Below are 23311 nucleotides of genomic sequence, written 5' to 3' on the forward strand. Positions count from 1 at the left end.
CCCCTGTGTATCCTGACTGGGAGACACTTCCCAGGAGGGGCTGACAGACAACTCATGCAGGATAGCTTCGATTGACATCTGATGGGTACCTTCCTGGGGTGAAGATATCAGAAAACAGAACAGGCAGCAATCTTTGATAAAAGAAACTTTAAACTAACAAAGATCCAAAGAGACAAAGTGGGCATTACATTAATTGTAGAAGAATCAGTACAGTAAGAAAAGCTATCCATCAAAATATATTTGCACTCAGTACAGAAGCACCCTGATACATTAAACAAGTTCTTAAAGATCTACAAAGAGACGTAGACTTCCACACAATAGTAATGGGAGACCTTAACACTCTACTGTCAGTATTAATCAATAAGACAAAAAATGAACAAGAATATGTGGAGGACAAAAAATGAACAAGAATATATGGAGGACTTTAACTCAGATCTAAAGCGAACAGACCTGATACACATCTACAGGACTCTGTATCTCAAATCCAGAGAATATGCACCATTTACACTTTTTCTAAAATTGACCACATAATTAGAAGTAAAACGCTTCTTAACAAATGCAAAAGAACACAAATTATAACAGCCGCTCAGAACACAGTGGAATCAAATTAGAATGCAGCGTTAGAAAACTCACTCAGAACTTCATAACCACATGGAAACACAACAACCTGCTCCAAAATGACTGCTGGATAAATAATGACGTAAAGGTGGAAATAAACTTTTTTTATTAAAACCAGTGAGAATGAAGACACAACATTCCAGAATTTATGGGACACATTTAAAGCAGTGACTAGAGGAAAATATATAGCACTAAGTGTCTAAGTGGAAGAAGGAATGAACTAATTCAAAAACTAGCAGAAAACAAGAAATAATTGAGAACACAGAATACCTTAAAAAAATTCAAAAAATGAATGATTTCAGGAGTTGATAATTTTTGGAAAATATCAACTAAATAGACCACTAGCCATACTAATAAAAATGAAAAGAGAGAAGAAACAGAGGCAATAAAAAATGATAAAGAGGATATTACCACTGATTCCACAGTAATCCTAACTACCATTAGAGAATACTATAAGCACCTCTATGCAAATAAATCAGAAATTCTAGAAACAAAATGGATAAATTCTTTGACATTTACACTCTCCAAAGACTAAACCAGGAAGAAGTTGAATTCTTCAATTGACCAATAATATGGTCTGGAGTTGAGGAAGCAATTAATAGCCTACCAATTTAAAAAAAAAAAAAAAAAAAAAAAAAAAAAAGTGGAGGACTTGATGAGTTCACAGTCAAATTCTAATGGAGCTGCAAAGAGGAGCTGGTGCCATTCATTCTGAAACTATTTTAAATAATACAAAAAGAAGAAATCTTTCCTAACTTATTTTATGAGACAAACATTATTCTGACACCAGAACCTGGCACCAGCACAACTAAAACAAAAAATGTAGGCCAATATCCATGATAGACATTAATGTGAAAATTCCCAGTACAATACTGGAGAACCGAATCCAATAACTCATCAAAAACTTATTTATCACAATCAAATAGGCTTCATTCCTGGGATATGATTCTGGTTCTATATATGTAAATAAATATACATAATTCATCACATAAACAGAACCAAAGCTGAAAACCATATCATTATCTCAGTAGAGTCAGAGAAGGCCTTCAACAAAATACAGCAGTCCTCTATGCTAGTAACTTTCATAAACTAGGCACATATCTCTAAATAATAACATGTATTTATGACAAACCCACAGCAAATATCAAACTGAATGGGCAAAATCTGGAAATATTCTCTTTGTAAGTCAGAAAAGACAATGATGCCCTATTTTGACAACCCTATTCAACATGTTATTGAAAGTCCTGGCCAGGGCAATTCGTCAAGAAATATAAATAAAGCCTATTCAAATAGAAAAAAAGCAAATTAAATTATCTCTATTTGAGGATGAAATAATTGTATATAGGAGACCCCATCATCTCAGTCCAAAATCTCCTTAAGATGACAAGCAACTTCCATGAAGTCTCAAGATACAAAATCAATGTGCAAAAAGCAGAAGCATTTCTATACTTTTATAGAGACAGAGAGCCAAAACACGAGTAAACTTACATTTACCATTGCTACAAAGAGAATAAAATACCTAGGAATACAACTAAGAAGAAGTATAAAGGACCTCTTCAAGAAGAATTACAAACCACTGCTCAAGAAAATAATAGTGGACACAGAGATGAGAAAACATTCCATGCTCATGGTTAAGAATAATCAATATCTTGAAAATGGCTATCCAGCTCAAAGTAATGTGTAGATTTAATGCTGTCTCCACTATGCTACCAGTGACTTTCTTCACAGAATCAAAAATAAAAAAAATAAAAAATAAAAAAATAACAATAATAAATAAAATAAATTAATTAACCTTAAACTTCACATGGAAACCCCAAGAAAGATCCCACATAGCCAAGACAGCCCTATGGGAAAAAAATTAAATATATAAACTTAGAAGTATCAGACTACCTGGCTTAAAACAATACTACAAGGCTGTGATTATCAAAACAGCATGGTCCTGGTACCAAAACAGATCTATAGACCAACAGAAAAGAACAGAAATCTCAGATGTAATGCCACACATGTGCAAACATATGATCATTGACAAACCTGACAAAAAATAAGCAATGGGGAAAGGGTTCCTTATTCAATAAATGGAGTTGAGAAAACTGGAGTGGCATATGCATGCAGAAAGCTGAAACTGTATCTTTTTCTTACACCTTATATAAAAATTAACTCAAGATGAATTAAAGATTAAAAGGTAAGACCTAACATCAAAAAACCTTAGAACAAAACCTAGACAATACCATTCAGGACATAGGAATGGGTGAGAATCTTATAAAACACCTAAAGCAATGACAACAGAAGTCAAAATTGATAAATAGGATCTAATTAAATGTAAGAGATTTTTCACAGTAAAAGTTTCATTAGAGCGAATCAGCAACCAACGGAATGGAAAAAAAAATATTGCAATCTACTTATATGACAAAGGGCAAATATTCAGAATCTACAAGGGACTATAACAATTTTACAAAAAAAATCAAGAAGTGTGTGAAAAATATGAAGAGACATTTCTCAAAAGAAGACATTTATGCAGCCAACAAACATATAAACAAAAGCTCATCATCAGTGGTTATTTGAGAAATGCAAATCAAAACCACGTATACATACCAAGTATGACAGTTAGAATGGCAATCATTAAAAAATCTAGAGACAGCACATGCTGGAGAGGATGTGGAGAAATAAGAATGCTTTACAGTGCTGGTGGTAGTATAAATTAATTCCATCACTGTGGAAGAAATCATGGTTTTTAAGGATCTAGAACTACAAATATTAGTTGACCCAGTAATCCCATTGTATAGCCAAAGGATTATACATTATACTGTTATTATTTTTTAATTGCATTTTAGGTTTCTGTGTACATATGAAGAACAAGTAAGATTGTTGCATAGGAACACACATGGCAGTGTGGCTCACTGCCTTCCTCTGATCACCTATATCTGGCATTTCTCCCCATGTTATTCCTCCCTAACTCCCCACCCCCTGATATCCCTACCCTTTTTCCACCCTATGGACCTCAGTGTGTGATGCTTCTCTCCCAGTGTCCATGTGTTCTCATTGTTCAACACCTGCACATGAGTGAATACATGTGGTGTTTGATTTTCTGTTCTTGTGTCAGTTAGCTGAAAATGATAATTTCCAGGTTCATCCATGTCCTTACAAAGAACATGAACTCATGATTCTTTATGGCTGCATAATATTCCATGGTGCTTATTGCAGCACCATTCACAGTAGCAGAAACTTGAAATCAACCCAAATGTCAATCAACAATGGATTGGATAAAGAAAATGACACACACATACACCATGGAATGCTATGCAGCTATTAAAAAGAATGAATGATTTCTTTTTTTTTTCTGGGATGTGGATAAATCTGAAAACCACCATTCTCAGAAAATTGCCAAAAGAACAGAAAACCAAACACCACATTTCTTACTCATAAGTGGAAGTTGAACAATGAGAACACGTTGACACAGGAAAGGGAACATCACACACCAGGGCCTGTTGAGGGATGAGGGTGCTAGGAACAGGATAGCAGGAGATTCGGGGGGCCAGGAGAGGAATATCAATAGAAGAAATATCTAATTTAGATAACAAGGTTATGGAGGCAACAAACCACCATGGCACATGTATGCTTATGTAACAAACTTGCACGTGTACCCCAGAACTTAAAATATAATAATAATAATAATAATAATAATAATAATAATAAGGTAAAGAAGCTTTCTCATTTTTTTTTAATTTTATACATATGGTATTTGAGACCCAACTTAATTCCCACCTATTCTTTATGCTGAAAGTGACAAGTAGTCACTCCAGAACATACTTGCACAATGCCTCGTACCTGCTTCAAGAAAACCTACACATCCTTGTTTCCTCCATGTCTATTCCTTTCAGGGAAGACGTATAATTTAATAAAGTTTTTGTTCTTCCTGCATGTTGATACAGTTTTTGACATGTCAAAAGTTTAATTAAAACCTCAATCATCCCAGAGACAAGTAAGCTGAAATTTCTCCTCCAGCTATGATCCATTTTGTCTTTAATCTAAGCTACAGTAATCAGCAGAAAAATTCATAGGCTCAACAGTGTACTCTGAAACATTTTGCTGTGTCTTTTCTTAAAGTTGCTTCTCTTCCACTTGTAAAAGTGACTTAGTCCCCTAAAGTCAATAGGGACTGAGTTACTTTTACAAGTGGAAGAGAAGCAAAACAGTTTTTTTTTTCTTTTAATCTCTAATCACTCTTACATCTTCTCAATAATTCTCATGAAAGTGAAATATCAGAGGAGTCAGTCGATAATTTCTGCAGAAAAAAATATAACTTCCTCTTTTCTAGAAGAAGAAAACAGAGTTTCTTATAAATGAGATCACTTTCTTATATGAAATAGTAATCTCAAAATACAATTGTTGTTTAAGCACCTCTTTATTAAAAAATAAAGAGAAAAAGCACAGTACTTTTCTGCTCTGGTGTCTAGTTTGTACCTGCATGGTAGTACACAGAAATTTCTCTGGACACAAGTGGAAATAAAGAAAGTATGTCCACTGGGCACCTCAGATCACAGACATCAAATTTCAGGCCAATGACAACAATGTTACTCACTATGGGCTTAATAATTTTTAAAGACAGTATAATAATCTGCATTTTGTCTCAGAGGCAGAACACCAAGTTACTCCATTCATTTTCCTTGTCCTATCATACTGTTCATATTTCCTTGCTCATGTCTGTGACAAATGGCTCCCTGTCAGAAACTCTCTCCTGTGGCCAAGACCCCTACTCATCTGTTGCAGCTTCTCTCTGCTGCAATCCTGGGTAATGGCTTGCTGATCTTCCACCTTAGTGACTTGAAATCCAAAAAGACACGTGCTTGGTTTGGTTCACTATTTTATACTTAGCTTTGAGGAAACTGCCCAGAATAAAGAGTCTCTATATTTAGTCTCACTGAGTGTTTTCCAAAGTAGATTAACTCTGGAATTAGCAAAATCAAACCTGTTAAAATGAATTGCCCCTTGGGCAGCCATGAAAAACGATAAGTTCATGTCCTTTGTAGGTACATGGATGAACCTGGAAACCATCATTCTCAGCAAATTGACACAAGAGCAGAAAATCAAACACCCTTTCAAAAATTTTAAAAGTTTCTGAGTACCATGACAAAAATCAATACATTTCTAACAGGTATTTGGATATGTATTGGGGATGATGTTTCTCCAATGTTTGGGAGGCACTAAGAGGTGCCTTTACTTGAGAAAATGTCTTTCAGATTTGAGGATTACATTCTTTAGTCTCAGAAGAAAAGGATTGGGCTGTTGATTCATCACTAGAACAAACTCAAAGCTGCCACAGTTCTCTTTTGTCTTTCTCTGCCCTCAAGAAGAAAAGTGAATAATCTGGAGGAGAATACGAACGAGAAAGTAGATCAGAAAAGTGAAATCTCATGTCGTTTTCATGCAGTGCTCAATAAATTCAGTCACAACTTCCCGAAGATGAAATGAGATTTTTTTCTGTCCTAATTCTTTTTTTTTTTTTTTTTTTTTTTTTTTTTTTAGACGGAGTTTTGCTCTTGTTACCCAGGCTGGAGTGCAATGGCGTGATCTCGGCTAACCACAACCTCCGCCTCCTGGGTTCAGGCAATTCTCCTGCCTCAGCCTCCTGAGTAGCTGGGATTACAGGCATGTGCCACCATGCCCAGCTCATTTTTTGTATTTTTAGTAGAGACGGGGTTTCACCATGTTGACTAGGATGGTCTCGATCTCTCGACCTCGTGATCCACCCGCTTCGGCCTCCCAAAGTGCTGGGATTACAAGCTTGAGCCACCGCGCCCGGCCCTGTCCTAATTCTTAAGAGAAGAAGTAAGCAAATAGATAGAAAAAAGAATAATATTTTAAGTTACTAATCACATTAAATATATTCATATATATTTATATATAAATATATATAAATCACATTAAATATATACATATATTATATATGTATCACATTATATATATATATACATTAAATATAATCACATTAAATATATACATATATTTATATATAGTATATATGTATATATATAAAATATATACACATATATAATAAATATATATAATATAAATATAAATATAAATATATATAAAGAGAATAATATTTTAAGTTACTAACCACATTAAATATATACATATATATTATATATAAATATATGTATATATTTAATGTGATTATATTTAATGTATATAATGTGATGCATATATAATATATATGTATATATTTAATGTGATTTATATATATTAATATATATAAATATACATGTATATATTTAATGTGATTAGTAACTTAAAATATATTTTAACTTAAAATTAGTAACTTAATTATTAGTAACTTAAAATAATAAATTATATTTTTATATATTAATATATATTTAATGTGATTAGTAACTTAAAATATTCTTTTTATATATATTTATATATAATATATAATATATGTATATATTTAATGTGATTATATATGTATATATTTAATATGATTAGTGTATATATATATATATATATACATACATAAAATAGTTAACTCCACATCTATATGTATGCTTGCATTCCTTCACACCATGTTTGCTGTTTTATGTGAATAGTGCTGACACTAGATTAATTACTGACAATGAGCCTAGTTTTTTTTTTTTTATTTTAAAGTATATGTTTTGATATTTTTACTGGTATAAGGTGTTCAGGTTTTTGTCATTTTGAACAAAGACATAAAACACAACTCACAAAGCAGTAAAATGTAAAGCAACAAAATCACAAATTTTTAAAAATTAAAATATATTTAATAATGGGAGTAGGCTCAAGCAAGTTGCTGAAGTACTGCTTACAGACTTTTAGAGTGGTTTGAATACCCTATCGAGGTTTTACATTGTTTAACTGGTTTACATTTTATGTAAGTAAAACAATGTCAAGTGACCAGTCTTACTGGTTAAAGAAGGTGACCTAATTAGAGGCTGAAGTAAATGATAAATTATACCCAGTTACTAAGTCTAACTGGTTGTGGGAAGGGAAGAGTCAGAGGTTGAGATGGAGTTATCAAGTTTCTCCTTTTTGAAAATAAATGATAAGCTTAAAACCAGTATGATTATTTGTGAAAGGGGCCCAATCAATGATACTCTTCATTTCTATCTGTGGCAAAGAGGGGAGGTGATTGCAAACAGTTGCTTCTGATTTTTTTGTTACTTGGAAGTGGATTACTGGGGTTTTCCTGAGATCCAGAAACATAAAATCAAAGTAAATCACTCTTAGATTTCCTGCATCCAGATTCTATTATTTTGACTTGCTTTTTTTTCCTTGAGAAATGTAATCCATAAATTTATATGTGGCAGGGAAACCAATGATCTTTCTTCTGTAGTAGCTTAATGCTAATTTAAGGTACAGTTTCATTTGTAAATTATTACTTGGATGTATATTTAGTAATTTGCTATCAAATAATACACATACAGTCTCACACAAGACTTTTTTTCTTCAGTTATCAACTTTCATATTTTTATATCTCTATAATGCTATAAAGATGATGGTTTAGATTTTCATAACCTGATACTTATTTTTAGAAATGCTTCTGCCTTTGTAATAATTGCAAGCACCTTAGTGTGTGACTAGAAGTATTTCATAACATGTTTAACTGGAATCCAAATTTGTCTGTTTTTGTCTTATTATATAATACCTTGTTTTGTATACATGTTAGATATCATTTTCATTTGTGTGTGTTTGTGTGTGTTGTGTTAATTTTCATAATATTTATTGTATGGAAACTTACATCTTGTGACTCATCACTTAAAATCAATTGGGATGGTATTACTGGAGCACCCTGTTATCTCTTTGTTTTTATTTGATTAGATATTTCATATTCTGGCACTTTAGTTTGTCTTTAAATCTAAAGTATGTCTGTTGTAAACACCATATAGTTAAATTGTAGAATAGTTTCTATCTGTTCTACCCACCATTTTTTAAAAATTTAAAATGAAAGAAAGCTGGGCATGTTTAAAAAACTACTAATAAGTTTATTTTGTCATTTTGCTGTGTGTTTTTTTACACACTATCCTTTTTTACTATTATTTATTGTATAATTTGCTGCATTTCCTTGTGATTTTTGTACTAGCATAATTTAATTTTCTTTATTATTTTCTTTGTATATTTTATATATTATCCGTGTTTATGTGTGCTTGTGCCAAAAATATTATTTAAGCAGTTTTCATAGGTGATAAAAAGAAATAATAATCCTTCTATAAAAACCTTACAGAATGTAGAATTTATACACAGTTAAACCTAATGTGTTCAAAGATAACTCTTGTTTTGTTTTAGCAAAGAAACTGATGTCATTTCACCTCTAATTTAGATATTTATAGAAAACTTTGAACTTCAAAAAGATAACTTAGGGTATCTGGCAGAAGAAATTTCTAAGCAGCAAAGCATTTAATTTGCTATCTAATAATACACATAAATTCTCACACATGACTTCTTTTCTTTTAGTTATCAACTTTTATATTTCATATCTGTATAACACTATAAAAATGACAGTTTATATTTTCATAATCTGATACTTATTTTCAGAAATGCTTCTGTCTTTGTAATAAGTGCAAGCACCTTACTGTTAAAGGCATTCAATTTTATAACTGGAGTAGGTTTGAAAACATTGTGCCTTATGTATGAAAAAAAAAAAATTTCATGGGAGAAATACAACCTGGCTACAGAAAGTTTTATAAATTTCCAGGAGCTAAGTGTTAATTATCAAGATCATGATGAAAGTGCTTCCAGTCTATGTCAGAGATCTTCACAACAGCCCCTACTGTCACAGGCCCACAATCTCAGAAGAAAAATGGTGGGTTGGTGTACTGGGCCCAGACTTCTCATTCTGTGTGGAAACTAGGGACTTGGTTTCTTTGTTCCAAGCAACCTTGGCTTTGGCAAAATGGGGACATTGTAGAGCTCAGGCTTAGTATCAGAGGATAGAAGCTCCAAGCCTTTGCATGTTTCATGTGTCATTGAGTCTGTGAGCACACAGATTTCATAAACTGAGGTTTTGAAACCTCTTTTTGAATTTTAAAATACGTATCAAAATTACTGGATGTAAAAGAAAAACTTTTCTGCAAAAGTGAGGCAGAACCTCTACTAGGGCAGTGTGGGAAAGAAATATGGGGTTGGAAATAACACACATAGTTCCTACTAAAGCATTGCCTAGTGGATCTGTGAAAAGAGGACTGCTGTCTTGCAGATCCCAAAATGGTAGATCTACCAAAAACTAGCACTGTGTGCCTGGAAAAGTCACAGGTACAGAGCTGCCCAACTCTACAGAAATCCATCTCTCTCTCTCTCTCTCTCTCTCTCTCTCTCTCTCTCTCTCTCTCTCTCTCTTTATTTATTTTTTTAAATTGCATTTTAGGTTTTGGGTTACATGTGAAGGACATGCAAGATTGTTGCATAAGTACATACATGGCAGCATGATTTGCTGCCTTCCTCCCCTTCACCTAGATCTGGAATTTCCTCCATGCTATCTCTCCCCAACTCCCCACCCCCTGCTAGCCCTTCCCTATTTTCCCCCAAGACCCCAATGTGTGATGCTCCGCTCTCTGTGTCCAGGTGTTCTCATTGTTCAACACCCATCTATGAGTGAAAACATGTGGTGTATGATTTTCTGCTCTTGTGTCAGTTTGCTGAAAATGATGGTTTCCAGGTACATCCGTGTCCCTACAAAGGACACCAATGCATCTTTTTTGATGTCTGCATAATATTTGATGATATACATGTGCCACATTTTTCCTGTCCAGTGTATCATCTATGGGCATTTGGGTTGGTTCCAGGTCTTTGCTATTGTAAACAGTGCTGCAATGAACATTCATGTGCATGTGTCTTTATGGTAGAATGATTTATAATTCTTAGGGTCAAATGGAGATTCGGGGCTGAGATGATGGAGTCTTCTAGATATACAGTCATGTCGTCTGCAAATAGAGATGATTTGACTTTCTCTTTTTCTCTTTGAATACCCTTTATTTCTTTTTCTTCTATGATTGCTCTGACAAGAACTTCCAGTACTACATTTAATGAGTTGTGAGAGAGAACATCTTGTCTAGTGCCAGATTTCAAAGGAAATGCTCCCAAGTTGTTGGCTATTCAGTTTGATATTGACTTTTTTGTTTGTTTGTTTGTTTGTTTGTTTGTTTGTTTGTTTTTATTTTGTCGTAAGTAGCTTTTATTATTTTGAGATACATTCCATCAACACCTAGTTTACTGAGGGTTTTTAGCATAAAGGCTCTTGAATTTTGTCAAAGGCCTTCTCTGCATCAATTGAGATAATCATGTGGTTTTTGTCTTTGGTTCTCTTTATGCAGTGAATTACGTTTATGGACTTGCATATGTTGAACCAGCCTTGCATCCCTGGGATGAATCCTACTTGATCATGGTGGATAAGCTTTTTGATTTGCTGTTGCAATCAGCTTGCCGGTATTTTATTGAAGATTTTTGTAGCTATATTCATCGTGGATATTGGCCTGAGGTTTTCTTTTCTTGCTGAGTATCTGCTGAGTTTTGGTATCAGGATGATGTTGGTATCATAAAATGAAAAGGGAAGGATTCCCTCTTTTTGGATTATTTGTAATAGTTTCAGAAGGAATGGTACCAGCTCTTCTATGTGTGTCTGGTAAAATTTGGTTGTGAACCCATCTGGACCTGGGCTTTTTTTTGGGGGGAGGGTGGGTGGGTGGTAGGCTATTAATTGCCACCTCAACTTCAGACCTTGTTATTGGGCTATTCAAGGTTTCATCTTCCTACTGGTTCAGGCTTGGAAAGATGCAAGTGTCCAGGAATTTATTCATTTCTTCCAAGTTTACTAGTTTATATGCATAGAGTTGTTTGTAATAATCTCTGATGATGGTTTAAATTTCTATGGAGTCTGTGGTGATACCCTTTATCATTTTTTATTGTGTCTATTTGATTATTCTCTCTTTTCTTTTTTATTAATCTGGCTAGTGGTCTATTTTGTTGAACTTTTTGAAAAACCAGCTCCTGAATTTATTATTTTATTGAAGGGTTTCTTTGTTATCTCTGTCTCTTTCATTTCTTCTATGATCTTAGTTATTTCTTGTCTTCTTCTAGGTTTTGAGGTGTTTTTTTTTTTTTTTTTTTTTTTTTTTATCTTGCTTCTCTAGCTCTTTCAAATTTTATGATAGGGTGTCAATTTTAGATCTCTCCTTGCTTCTCATGTTGGCACTTATTGCTATATATTTTCTTCTAGAGACTGCTTTCAATGTGTCCCAGGGATTTGGGTAAGTTGTGTCTTCATTTTCATTGGTTTCGAAGAACACCTTCATAACACTGTTTATCCAGTCAACATTCAAGAGCAAGTTGTTCAGTTTCCATGAAGTTGTGCAGTTCTGGGTTAGTTTCTGAATTCTGAGTTCTAACTTGATTGCACTGTGATCTGAGAGACTTTTTGTTGTGATTTCTGTGCTTTTGTATTTGCAGAGGAGTGATTTACTTCCAATTATGTGGTCAATTTTAGAGTAGGTGTGTTGTGGTGCTAAGAAGAATGTATATTCTGTGGAATTGGGGTGGAGAGTTCTGTAAATGTCTATTAGGTTTTCTTGGTCCAGGTCTGAGTTCAAGTCCTGAATATCCTTGTTAACTTTCTGTCTCATTGATCTGTCTAATATTGACGACGAGGTGTTAAAATCTGCTGCTATTATAGTGTGGGAGTCTAAGTCTCTTTGTAAGTCGTTAAGAATTTGCCTTATGTATCTGGGTGCTCCTGTATTGGATACGTATATATTTAGGGTCATTAACTCTTCTTGTTGCATTGATCCTTTAGCCATTATGTAATGTTATTTTTTCTCTTTTAATCTTTGTTGCTTTAAAGTCTATTTTATGAGAGATGAAAATTGCAACTCCTGCTATTTTTGCTCTCCATTTGCTTGGTAAATTTTTCTCTGTCCCTTTATCTTGAGCCTTTGTGTATTCTTGCATGTGAGATGGGTTTCCTAAATACAGCACACTAGTGGGTTTTGGCTTTTTACCCAATTTACCAGTCTTTGTCTTTTGATTGGGGCATTTAGCCTATTTACTTTTAGGGATAATATTGGTTATGTGTGAATTTGATTCTACCCTGTTGATGCTAGCTGGTTGTTTTGTTCATTAGTTAATGCAGTTTTTTCATTGTGTTGATGCTCTTTACCATTTGGTATGTTTTTGGAGTGGTTGGTATTGATTGTTATTTTCTATGTTTAGTGCTTCTTTCAGGAGGTCTTGTAAAGCAGGCCTGGTGGTGATAAAATCTGTGAGTACTTGCTTGTTCACAAAAGATTTTATTTTTTCTTCACTTATGAAGCTTATTTGGCTGAATATGAAGTTCTGGGTTGAAATTTTATTTATTTAAGGATGTTGAATATTGGCTCCCTCTTTCTTCTGGCTTGTAGGATTTCTGCTGTGAGATCTGCTGTGAATCTGATTGGTTTCCCTTTGTGGGTGACCCAACCTTTCTCAGTGGCTGCCCTTAGCTTTTTCTCCTTCTTTTCAAACGGGGTGAATCTGACAATTACGTGCCTTGGTGTTGCTCTTTTTGTGGAATATCTTTGTGGGGATTCTCTTTATTTCCTGTTGCTGAACCAACCCACCACTACAGAGAGACTCTACCATTACAGAGGTGGACCAGCTTTGCTGAGGTCATTGTAACTATACCCATATAAAAAGGACCGCAGGGAGGTTCACATGGCAGGTGGGTGTAGCCCACAGCAGCTCAGCAAAGTCTCTGCAGACAGACTGTGAGTAGGTTGTCTCCTTCCTAGGCAGGACAGCCCTGATAAAAAGGCAGCAACACAATGAAAACTCTTAAATAAAGCCCTAACTACCTGGGATAGAGCAACTGGGGGAAAAAAGGAGGGGAGGGGTTATGAGTTCTGCTGTAGCAGACTTAAACGTACCTGCCCAGCAGCTCTACATGAACTACAGAGGTCATAGCTCAGCACTTGAGCTCTTATAAAGGACAGACTGTCTCCTCAAGCAGCTCCTGACCCCCATATATCCAAAGAGTCACCACGTAAATGAGAGCACAGACTGACATTTGGCAGGTATCTTTCTGGGACAAAGATAGCAGAAGAACTGACAGCAATCCTTACTGTTCTGCAGTAACTGCAGGTAATCTCCAGGCAAGCATGGGCTGGAGTGGACCTCAGCGGCCCTACAGCAGAGGAACCAGCCTGTTAGAAGAAAAACTAATGAACAGAAGAAAATAACTTCATCATCAACAAACTGGACTTCCCTCAGAGACCCAATCTGAAAGTCAATAACTTCAAAGATGACAGGTGGATAAATCCACAAAGATGGAAAGAAAGCAGCACAAAAAGGATAAAAGTACCCCAAATCAGAAATCCTCTCCTCCTATAAGGATTACAACTTCTCACCAGCAAGGGAGCAAGGATGGATGGATAATGAGTTTGATGAATTGACAGAATGAAGTCTTCAGAAGGTGGGTAATAAGAAACTTCTGTGAGCTAAAAGAACATGTTCTAACCCAAAGCATAAAAACTAAGAACGTTGAAAAAAGATTTGATTAAATGCTAATGAGATAACTTAGAGATGAATATAAGTGAATTGATAAAGCTGAAAAACACAACATGAGAACTTTGTGAAGCATGCACACGTTTCAAGAGCCAAACTGACCAAAAAGAAGAAAGGATAACAGAGGTAGAAAATCAAATTAATGAAATAAAATGAGAAGACAAGATTAGAGAAAATAGGATAAAAAGGAATGAACAATGTTTCCAAAAAATATGGGACTATGTGAAAAGATCTAAGGTACGTTTGATAGGTGTACCTGAGTGTGATGGAAAGAATGAATCCAAGCAGGAAAATACTCTTCAAAATATCATCTAGGAAGACCTCTCCAATCTAGAAAGAAATCCATCTTTTCATTAGTGCAAATTCGATGTGGGACCTGGAGTCAAAAAAAATATCATTTTGGAGCTTTATAACTTAATTGCCTGACTGCATTTTGGACTTGAATATAACAGCTATGTGTTGGAAAATTTCACCCATTTGGACTGGTGCTATTTAACAAATACCTATACTCCCATTGTATACAGGAAGCAATTAGCACAATTTTGATTTGACAGAGTTAGAGGTCAGACTTGTCTTATCTCAGATGAAACTTTAGACTGTGGATTTTGGGTTAATAGTGAAATGAATTAAAAATTTGGGGGAGTTTAAGCCTTAATTAGTGTAAAATGTGATAAACTGAGGTTAGAAGATTCAGGAGCAGAATTATACAATTTGGCAGGGGCATCTACATTTGCTTATTGTTTTCTGTTGACACCACCATGAGAAAAGTGCCTTTCACCTACTGAAGTGATTCTGAGACCTCCCCAGCCATATGCATAAGTTCAGTTAAACCTCTTCCTCTTCCCAGCCTCGGATTTGTCTTTATCAGTAGCATGAAAACAGACTAAAACCACAAACATAGCTGAAAAACACACACCCTCATTCACCACATTGTGAACAACAAGACTAGAAGAGAGAAGAGAAAAGTTAAAGCATTTCAGAAAGCCTAGACCAACATGTTTCCCAATCCAAGGCTTCACACCACCTTTGGGCCTCTGCAGTCTGGCATCTTTAAGCTTGCACTGCATTCCCTAGTGCCTGTTGTGGAAGGCACGGTTGCAGAGAGCTGGTAGCCTTCCCGGAACCTAAAGCTTCTTATCCTGCCACAGCCAGTGTGCCCTGCTATGCTCAAAGGCTGAACACAACAGTCATTCCTGCATGTAACTCTTTCTGCTCTGTGCCTGATTCACCTATAGCAAAAATGACCTCCAGGTTCATAGGACAAGTTGAGCCCCTCTGTAAGGCTGAGGGAATGAAATGAGACCAGACAGCCTCAGTAAAAGTTGGGCAAACATAACATTGATTATAGAGGTTTATGGCTGATGAAGTAACCACCTAAGGATTCTGTGACAGAGGTGATATGGATCAGCAGTAGCCTTTATATTATTACATTATGTGTATGTAATAAAGTTTTTGTTTGTCTGTTTGAAATGGAGTCTCCCTTTATTACTCAGAATGGAGTGTTGTGAAGTAGTCTCGGCTGATTTTAACCTCCTGTATTCCAGCAATTCCTGCCTCAGCCTCCTGAATAGGTGACATTACAGGTCCATGTCACCACGCCGGGGTAATTTTTGAGTTTTTAGTAGAGACAAGGTTTCAACATGTTGGTCATGCAGCTCTAGAACTGCCGACTTCTTGATTCTCCTGCCTCAGTCTCCCAAAGCGCTGAGAGTAGAGGCAGGACACATTGCACGAAGCCCTAATAAAGCTTCTTAAAACCCAAGTGAATCAACTTCAGGGAGCTTATGTATAGCAGAATATGTAGAGTTTGTTAAAAATGCTCTGCATATAAAGGTGTACACCGGTAATTTAAAATTGAAAATATATGGCAATTTAAAAAGCAAACTTTTTGAGTATTTTGAGTTTCTGAATTTAATAGTGTGTCTAGAACTTTAACTTATTAAATAAAGCATACTACAAGGTAAGCTAAGAAAGACATTATAGATATTATTACTTAGACATTTCTACTTAAATGATTTTATGATTCAGTAATACCACATCATAGACTCTAGTCTAAAACGATAGTGATTTATCTAAGTTAACTAAGAGCTAGAAAATTTTAAAAAAAGAAAAATTAAAATGGATATGCCAGTGTTACTCTTTATCATGTTTTATTTGAGATAATGATTTTCTTTTTTCTTTTTTCTTTTTCTTCTTCTTCTTTTTTTTTTTTTTTTTTTTTTTTTTTTTTTTTTTTTTTTTTTTTTTTTTTTTTAGATTTGAGTCTCACTCTGTTCACAGGGCTGAAGTACAATGGTGCCATCTCAGTGCACTGCAACTTCCATCTCCCAGTTTCAAGTGATTCTCCTGTTTCAGCTTGCAGAGTAGCTGAGATTACAGGCACACACCACCAAACCTGGCTAACTTTTGTATTTGTAGTAGAGAAAAGGTTTTAACATATTCCCCAGGTTGGTCCCAACTCCTGTGCTCAGACAATCCACCCACCTCAGCCTCCCAAAGTGCTGGGATTACAGAAATGAGCCACTGCACACAGTTGATTGTTTTATCAAAAATACTTATCCTGAAAGATAAGTTTTTTAATTCAGAATTTTTTTTTTCTCTGAGGTGTTTCTGCCTTCATGAAGACAAATGTAACATATCAGATTGTCCTGTGTTTATATTTGTGGGATAAGAATGGAGGCTGCCTCATGCTTTTTCAGACACCACCTTCTAGCATTAACAAACAGACACTATTTCAGTATGTTCTGTAATTCAAAATTAAAGAAACACCCTTTTTAAAAATATAGTGTTATCCATTAATAAAACTGGAGCTTAAAGAAACAGTCTAGTGCTCACAAGTATACACTTAGATTTGTATATGTGAATAAAATAATAACACTTAAGGAAAAATGAAAGTTTTGCCATTATTTATTTTAATTTTACAATGCTTAAAATGTCACTGTTAACAAATAGCTTGGATGGTTTTAGTTCTGTTCACAAGCATTAATTACGGATGAATTTTCTCAAGCTTTGAGGATGGGCTAATGCATCTTAAATCTAATAGTGAGTTCTGCTCAGTCTAGTCCAGTGTCAAGAGCAGACCAACTGAGAATCAAAATGTATCAATTTTATTTTTCACATATTTCAACATATATTCCATTCCTTGTGCTGATCCCCAGATTTTCTTCAGGACTTCACACTCTCTCTCATTGGCCTGTTTCAACTCTCTCTTCATGTTATAGCGCACGAGAGCTTTGGAATTCTCCAGAACAAATGAATTGCATGAGGTAAGCTCTTTAATTCTAACCATAACTTCTTGTGTGAAAGTTTCAGGCCAAAACACCTGCGAGACCAGGCCTTTGGCACATGCTTCTTGTGCTTTCATCTTCTGCCCATTGATCAACATTTCATTGGCAGCTGCTCTTCCCATTATTTTTGGAAAAGTAATTGTGGAACAGCCATCTGGACTCTGTCCAAACCTTGTGTAAGGGGTTTGAAACCAAGCCTTCTCATTAGCCCAAACCACATCACAGAGACATAGTATAGATGCACCTAGTCCAATGGCTGGGCCATTGACTGATACAATGATAGGTTTCTGAAACTCAATAAAAGCATTCACAAAGTTTTTGATAGTGTCCACTAGTTTAACACTAGCCCTTTTTCTATTATATTTTAAATGCTTCACAAAGTTATCAAAATCAAGACCACAGCAAAAGACACTGCCAACTGCACTGAGAAGAACAAATTTGCTGTCATCAGCAGCAGCTCTATCCAGAGCAGACTGTATTTCATTCATTACTTCTCTATTCAATGTGTTATCATATGTTGATCTGGTTGATAGTAAGATCTGGGTGAAACCGTCTTTCTTCCTCACCACAATGTCTCTGTATATGCTGGCACTTTCCATTAGCCTCACGCTGAAACGCACCTTCTTGTTAAAAGGCTGGTGTCTTCCATCATCCATATCTTTTCTCTTTTTACCTCTCATGGTTGAATAGATATTGGTGTTTGTTTTTCAATTTGCTGTTAACAAATCTTTGAATGGCACTGTGTTCACTGCACTACCAATTGCTGAGCACAAATAAGTCTCTCTCACTTTGTCTGCACTGCTGTGGTAGAAGTTGTATGAAGCAGCAGCTATAGAATGTGCCTTGTCTCTCTGTGCTTACTCCCTGGTGGGACACTTCGGGCATTGACCCAGGGTGCCTCCGCGTAGGGATAGGTAACCTCAAGAGAAAGCAGCTTCATCCATGGCTCCCACACTCTCGCGTAATGTACAAAGCTTTCTAGGGAATGATTACTGTTTCCTTTGTGGTTGCTATGACAACTAAATTTAACATTCCAAAGTTACAACACTTAAAGTCACACTAATTTATTTTCAGTAGCACATCAGAATGACAATTTTTATACCTCAATGCCAAGCATTTTAGTTATTGAGTTCTCCGATTTACATTTGCTTGCATTTTCTGTCAAAAACAATAAGATAGCAATAGTTTTTTGAAGTACATTTGTCCTTTATAATCATGTAAAAAAATTGTGTAGCTATGCATGGTTAAAAGGTTTCATAGCTTCTATAACTGTCCATATATGCATATTAACTTTCACCTTTATTTCTTTGTACAGCTGTCTAGTGTCCTTTTATTTCACCCTTACATAACTCATGAAGCATTTTCCTAAATGTCATCTAGTGTTTTATTTATTTTATTTATTTTTTATTTCATTTTAGGTTTTTGGTTTCATTTGAGGAACATGCAAGATTGTTCCACAGGTACACATGTGGCAGTGTGATTTGCTGCCTTCCTTCTCATCACCTATATCTGGCATTTTCCCCCATGCTATCTCTCCCCAACTCTCCACGCCCCCTCCCCACTGTCCCTTCTGTATTTCCCCTCAACAGACCCCAGTGTGTAGTGCTCCCCTCACTGTGTCCATTTGTTCTCATTGTTCAACACCCGCTTATGAGTGAGAACATGTGGTGTTTGATTTTCTGCTCTTGTGTCAGTTTCTGAGAATGATGGTTTCCAGGTTCATACATATCCCTACAAAGGACACAAACTCATTGTTTTTGATGGCTGCATAATATTCCATGGTGTACATGTGCTACATTTTCTCTATCCAGTCTGTCATCGATGAGTAATTGGGTTGGTTCCAGGTCTTTGCTATTGTAAACAGTGCTGCAATGAACATTCATCAACATGTGTCCATATAGTAGAACAATTTATAATCCTTTGGATATATACACATTAATGTGATTTCTGGGTCAAATGGAATTTCTATTTCTAGGTGCTTGAGGTATCATCACACTGTCTTCCACAATGGTTGAACTAATTTACACTCCCATTAACAGTGTAAAAGTGTTTTTCTTTCTCCACATTTTCTCCAGCATCTGTTGTCTTCAGATTATTTAATGATCATCATTCTAACTGGCATGAGATGGTATCTCAATGTAGTTTTGATTACATTTCTCTGATGACCAGTGATGATGAGCATTTTTTTTTCATGTTTGTTGGTCTCACGTATGCCTTCTTTTGTAAAGTATCCGTTCATATCCTTTGCCCACTTTTGAAAGGGCTTGTTTGTTTTTTTCTTGTAAATCTGTTTTAGTTGTTTGTAAATTCTGGATATCAGCCCTTTGTCAGACGGGTAAACTTGCAAAAATGTTTTCCCATTCTGTTGGTTGTCATTTCACTCTAATGACTGTTTCTCTTGCTGGGCAGAAGCTGTGGAGTTTGATTAGGTTCCATTTGTCTATTTTGAGTTTTGTTGCCAATGCTTTTGGTGTTTTAGTCATGAAGTCCTTGCCTACACCTATGTCCTGAATGGTTTTGCCTAGTTTTTCTGTTTGTTTGTTTGTTTGTTTTTAACAAACTTTCACTGCATCTACCTGAGAATGTCATAATTGATGGAGACTTATTTTAGAAATAAGATTTCCATTTGTAAGTTTTTCCTGCCAAATGTAGGGTTTTTTTTGTTTTTGATTTTTTTTTTCTTTCATTACAGCACCTGGAATATGTATGCTAAATGCTTTTTGGGCCCTCTTGTTTCTGATAAGAAATCTTTGTGTGATCTATGAGGTGCTTTGTATATGAATAGTCATTTTTTTCTGTAATGGTTTTCTTTGAGTCATACATGTTGGTATCATACTAAATTTCAATGTGTTAGACACCAACTTACTTAAATTATTATAAGTTAACTAACTAAAAAATTTTCCACTAAATAAGTGTATTCAATTCACTGTTGCCTGGACTTTACATATGTAAAACATTAGAGTTTTTTTCAGTTTAAATTATATGTAAGACAATTTCAGTTCAAGACAGAATTCTGACTAATAAAAACAATGCCAGAAGTATAAATATCTGTTTCTGTCTTTAGTAAATAGTGATGATTGCTTTGCCTTTATTCACAGTTTTATTATGCAAGTAGTCTTTGTGATGATGTATTTAAAATCACTGTGAACAGTATAAATTCTTATCTGGCTTATGTAAAATTAAAGACAACTTAAACATCAATCACTGTCTTAGGAGTGGATTCCAAAAATTGGAGCACATTAAACTTTAAGTTATATAGCTAAAAGGTAAAATTCAACAGACATTATTATACTGATGGGTATGTTACCATGTACAAAACTAAGTTAACAATATACTATTTTGTATATTTACATTTTATAAAAAGTACATTATAAATGAACATCTATAAGTATATAAATGTGCATACCAGGAGATAGTCTCTACCAGAAATATAAAATTGTTAGAAAGAAAAATCTTTTTAGTATATATTATATTATATTATATTATATATTTGAAAATACAAATTCACCATGCATAAACATAGATAAATAAACAACATAAGTCTTCTTAAATAATAAACGTTTTAAAACATACATTTATCATTTTAATATATTAGCTAAATAAATCAAATGTATCAAGAAAATAAATATTTAAGCAGAGAGAGAGAAAAAAACAAAACAAAACAAAAAAAAACCCTCTCTTCTCTCTCCATAGATTCCACAGGACAATTACAGTTCTGACATTTTAAGCAGTGAGTTTACCTAGAAACTCTTACAATGTGATTCAGAATATCCCCAAACTGAGAAACATGTTAAACTACTTGATGAAAAAAAAAAAAAAAAAAAGCACAGTCAATTTTTAACATTTAAATTACATAATTAAATGTTAAAATTTTCTTAATAAACAAAAATACCCTTACACATTAAAATAATTACTGTTTATTTTTGTGTTTAAACTAGTATCAGTTTGAAATTTCTTTTTTTTTTTTTTTTTTTTTTTTTTTTTTTTGAGACGGAGTTTCCCTCTTGTTACCCAGGCTGGAGTGCAATGGCGCGATCTCGGCTCACCGCAACCTCTGCCTCCTGGGTTCAGGCAATTCTCCTGCCTCAGCCTCCTGAGTAGCTGGGATTACAGGCACGCACCACCATGCCCAGCTAGTTTTTTGTATTTTTAGTAGAGACAGGGTTTCACCATGTTGACCAGGATGGTCTTGATCTCTCGACCTCGTGATCCACCCGCCTCAGCCTCCCAAAGTGCTGGGATTACAGGCTTGAGCCACCGCGCCCGGCCTGAAATTTCTTACACAGCTAATAGCTAATGCTATAATTCGTTCAAAACCAGGATAAATAGTAGCAGGTAAACTATAAAAAACCAGGATAAATAGTAGCAGGTAAACTATAACCTGAAAAAGTCTGCTCAACTAATGCTTATTCAATTCTTTTATATGGCTTTAAATTTTGGATGCAGGAAAGATGAAATAATTAATTGATTTTTACTAAGTTGAAAGCACACATAAGATATTACTACAAAGTATAGTGTGGAAAAAGATGTTCTTTCAGAGGAAATAGTTCTAAGTTTGTTTAAAATAATTTAACATATATCTTGTAACAATTTCTCTTTTTTTTTGCAAAAATAATCCTCAAAAAATTCTATGTATAATTTAACAAGTGTGGTCAGTTTTCTAGATAAGATATTATAAAGTTATTTTTAAATGCTGAAAATTTTACACAAAAACTAAAATTCTAAATTCACGTTTGAAATCACATAAAAATAAATTTATTTTTATAGAAACAAAGTGCATTAAAATTATATTCTTTTTATTAAATTATAAGACATATGAAGAAACTCATCAAGAATATATACATATCTATATGAAGTTAAGCAAGACAATTTTTTTATATGGAAATTCATTCAAAAACTATGTGCAGTTATTTTTTTTTTCTGTAATTCCAACATTTTGGAAAACCAGAGTTGGTATTCCCTGAGGTGGTTTTTTTCACTTCAGGTCAAAACTTGAAAATAAGCCTGGTCAACAGACCAAAACACAACTCTACTAAAAATGCAAAAATTTGGTCAGGCATGGTAGCACATGGCTATATTTTCATCTAATTGATAGGCTGACAAAAGAAAATCATGGTCAGGCATGGTAGCACATGGCTATATTTCCATCTAATTGATAGGCTGAGAAAAGAAAATCACTTGTACCTGGAAGGCAGGAGGTTGTAGTGAGGCAAGATAATACCACTGCACTGCAGCCTGAGCACCAAAGTGAGATTTTATCTTAGAATAAAATAAGCAGAATGAAGTAAGATAAAATAAAATAAGATAAAATGAAACTTCATCAAGGAAACTGATTATATGAAGAAAATTAATACTGCTCATTGATTTTTTATAGCTTTGTAAAATCAGTTCTGAATTGTAATTATGATATCTCTTAAATAAAGTGAGGCACGCAGTTTACAGTTATCTTAACCATTTCTGAATTAAAAGGCTTTTAAAAAATAAAGTAGGCCAAAAAAAGAAAAAAAAGGAAAGAAAATTAAGTTTATCACTCAAAGACATAATACTTATAGAGCTCAATTACGTAGATTTGCTGACAAATATTTATAAGGTCATAATAACTAGTTCAGTACCAAAATTCAGAACGTAATTTAAATGAATGAAACATATCACAACAGTGACACATTTTCTCCTGAGTTTGAAACCCAGTGTCTTCATTGTTACCCCAAGAGAGATATCACAATCTCAGCTTTTTAATGCCCATTTCACATGTGTTTTTAACACTATCTTGCAAAAGAAAATAAAATATAGTTTCAACTTAAAATATGAATATAGAAAAAGATGGGGAGTAAAAACAATAGAGAATCTGAGGGATCTCCTGTACA

The 23311-nt window shown here is 34.5% G+C and overlaps 1 protein-coding gene across 1 annotated transcript; it reads right to left on the minus strand.

Annotated features, from left to right (window-relative positions):
- Positions 1-17251: 17251 nt before the first annotated feature.
- On the minus strand, positions 17252-17935 carry LOC141582925 (chromodomain Y-like protein). The gene has a single exon (XM_074392385.1). It carries the CDS (start codon positions 17933-17935, stop codon positions 17252-17254), a length of 684 nt encoding a protein of 227 aa, XP_074248486.1.
- Between the last annotated feature and the right edge of the window lie 5376 nt (positions 17936-23311).

The sequence above is a fragment of the Saimiri boliviensis genome, chromosome Y (assembly GCF_048565385.1).
Source record: "Saimiri boliviensis isolate mSaiBol1 chromosome Y, mSaiBol1.pri, whole genome shotgun sequence".
Classification (NCBI taxonomy): Eukaryota; Metazoa; Chordata; class Mammalia; order Primates; family Cebidae; genus Saimiri; species Saimiri boliviensis.

Excerpts from the sequence above, each read along its gene's own strand:
- LOC141582925 (XM_074392385.1), bottom strand. The coding sequence starts at position 17,935 with ATGAATGAAATACAGTCTGCTCTGGATAGAGCTGCTGCTGATGACAGC.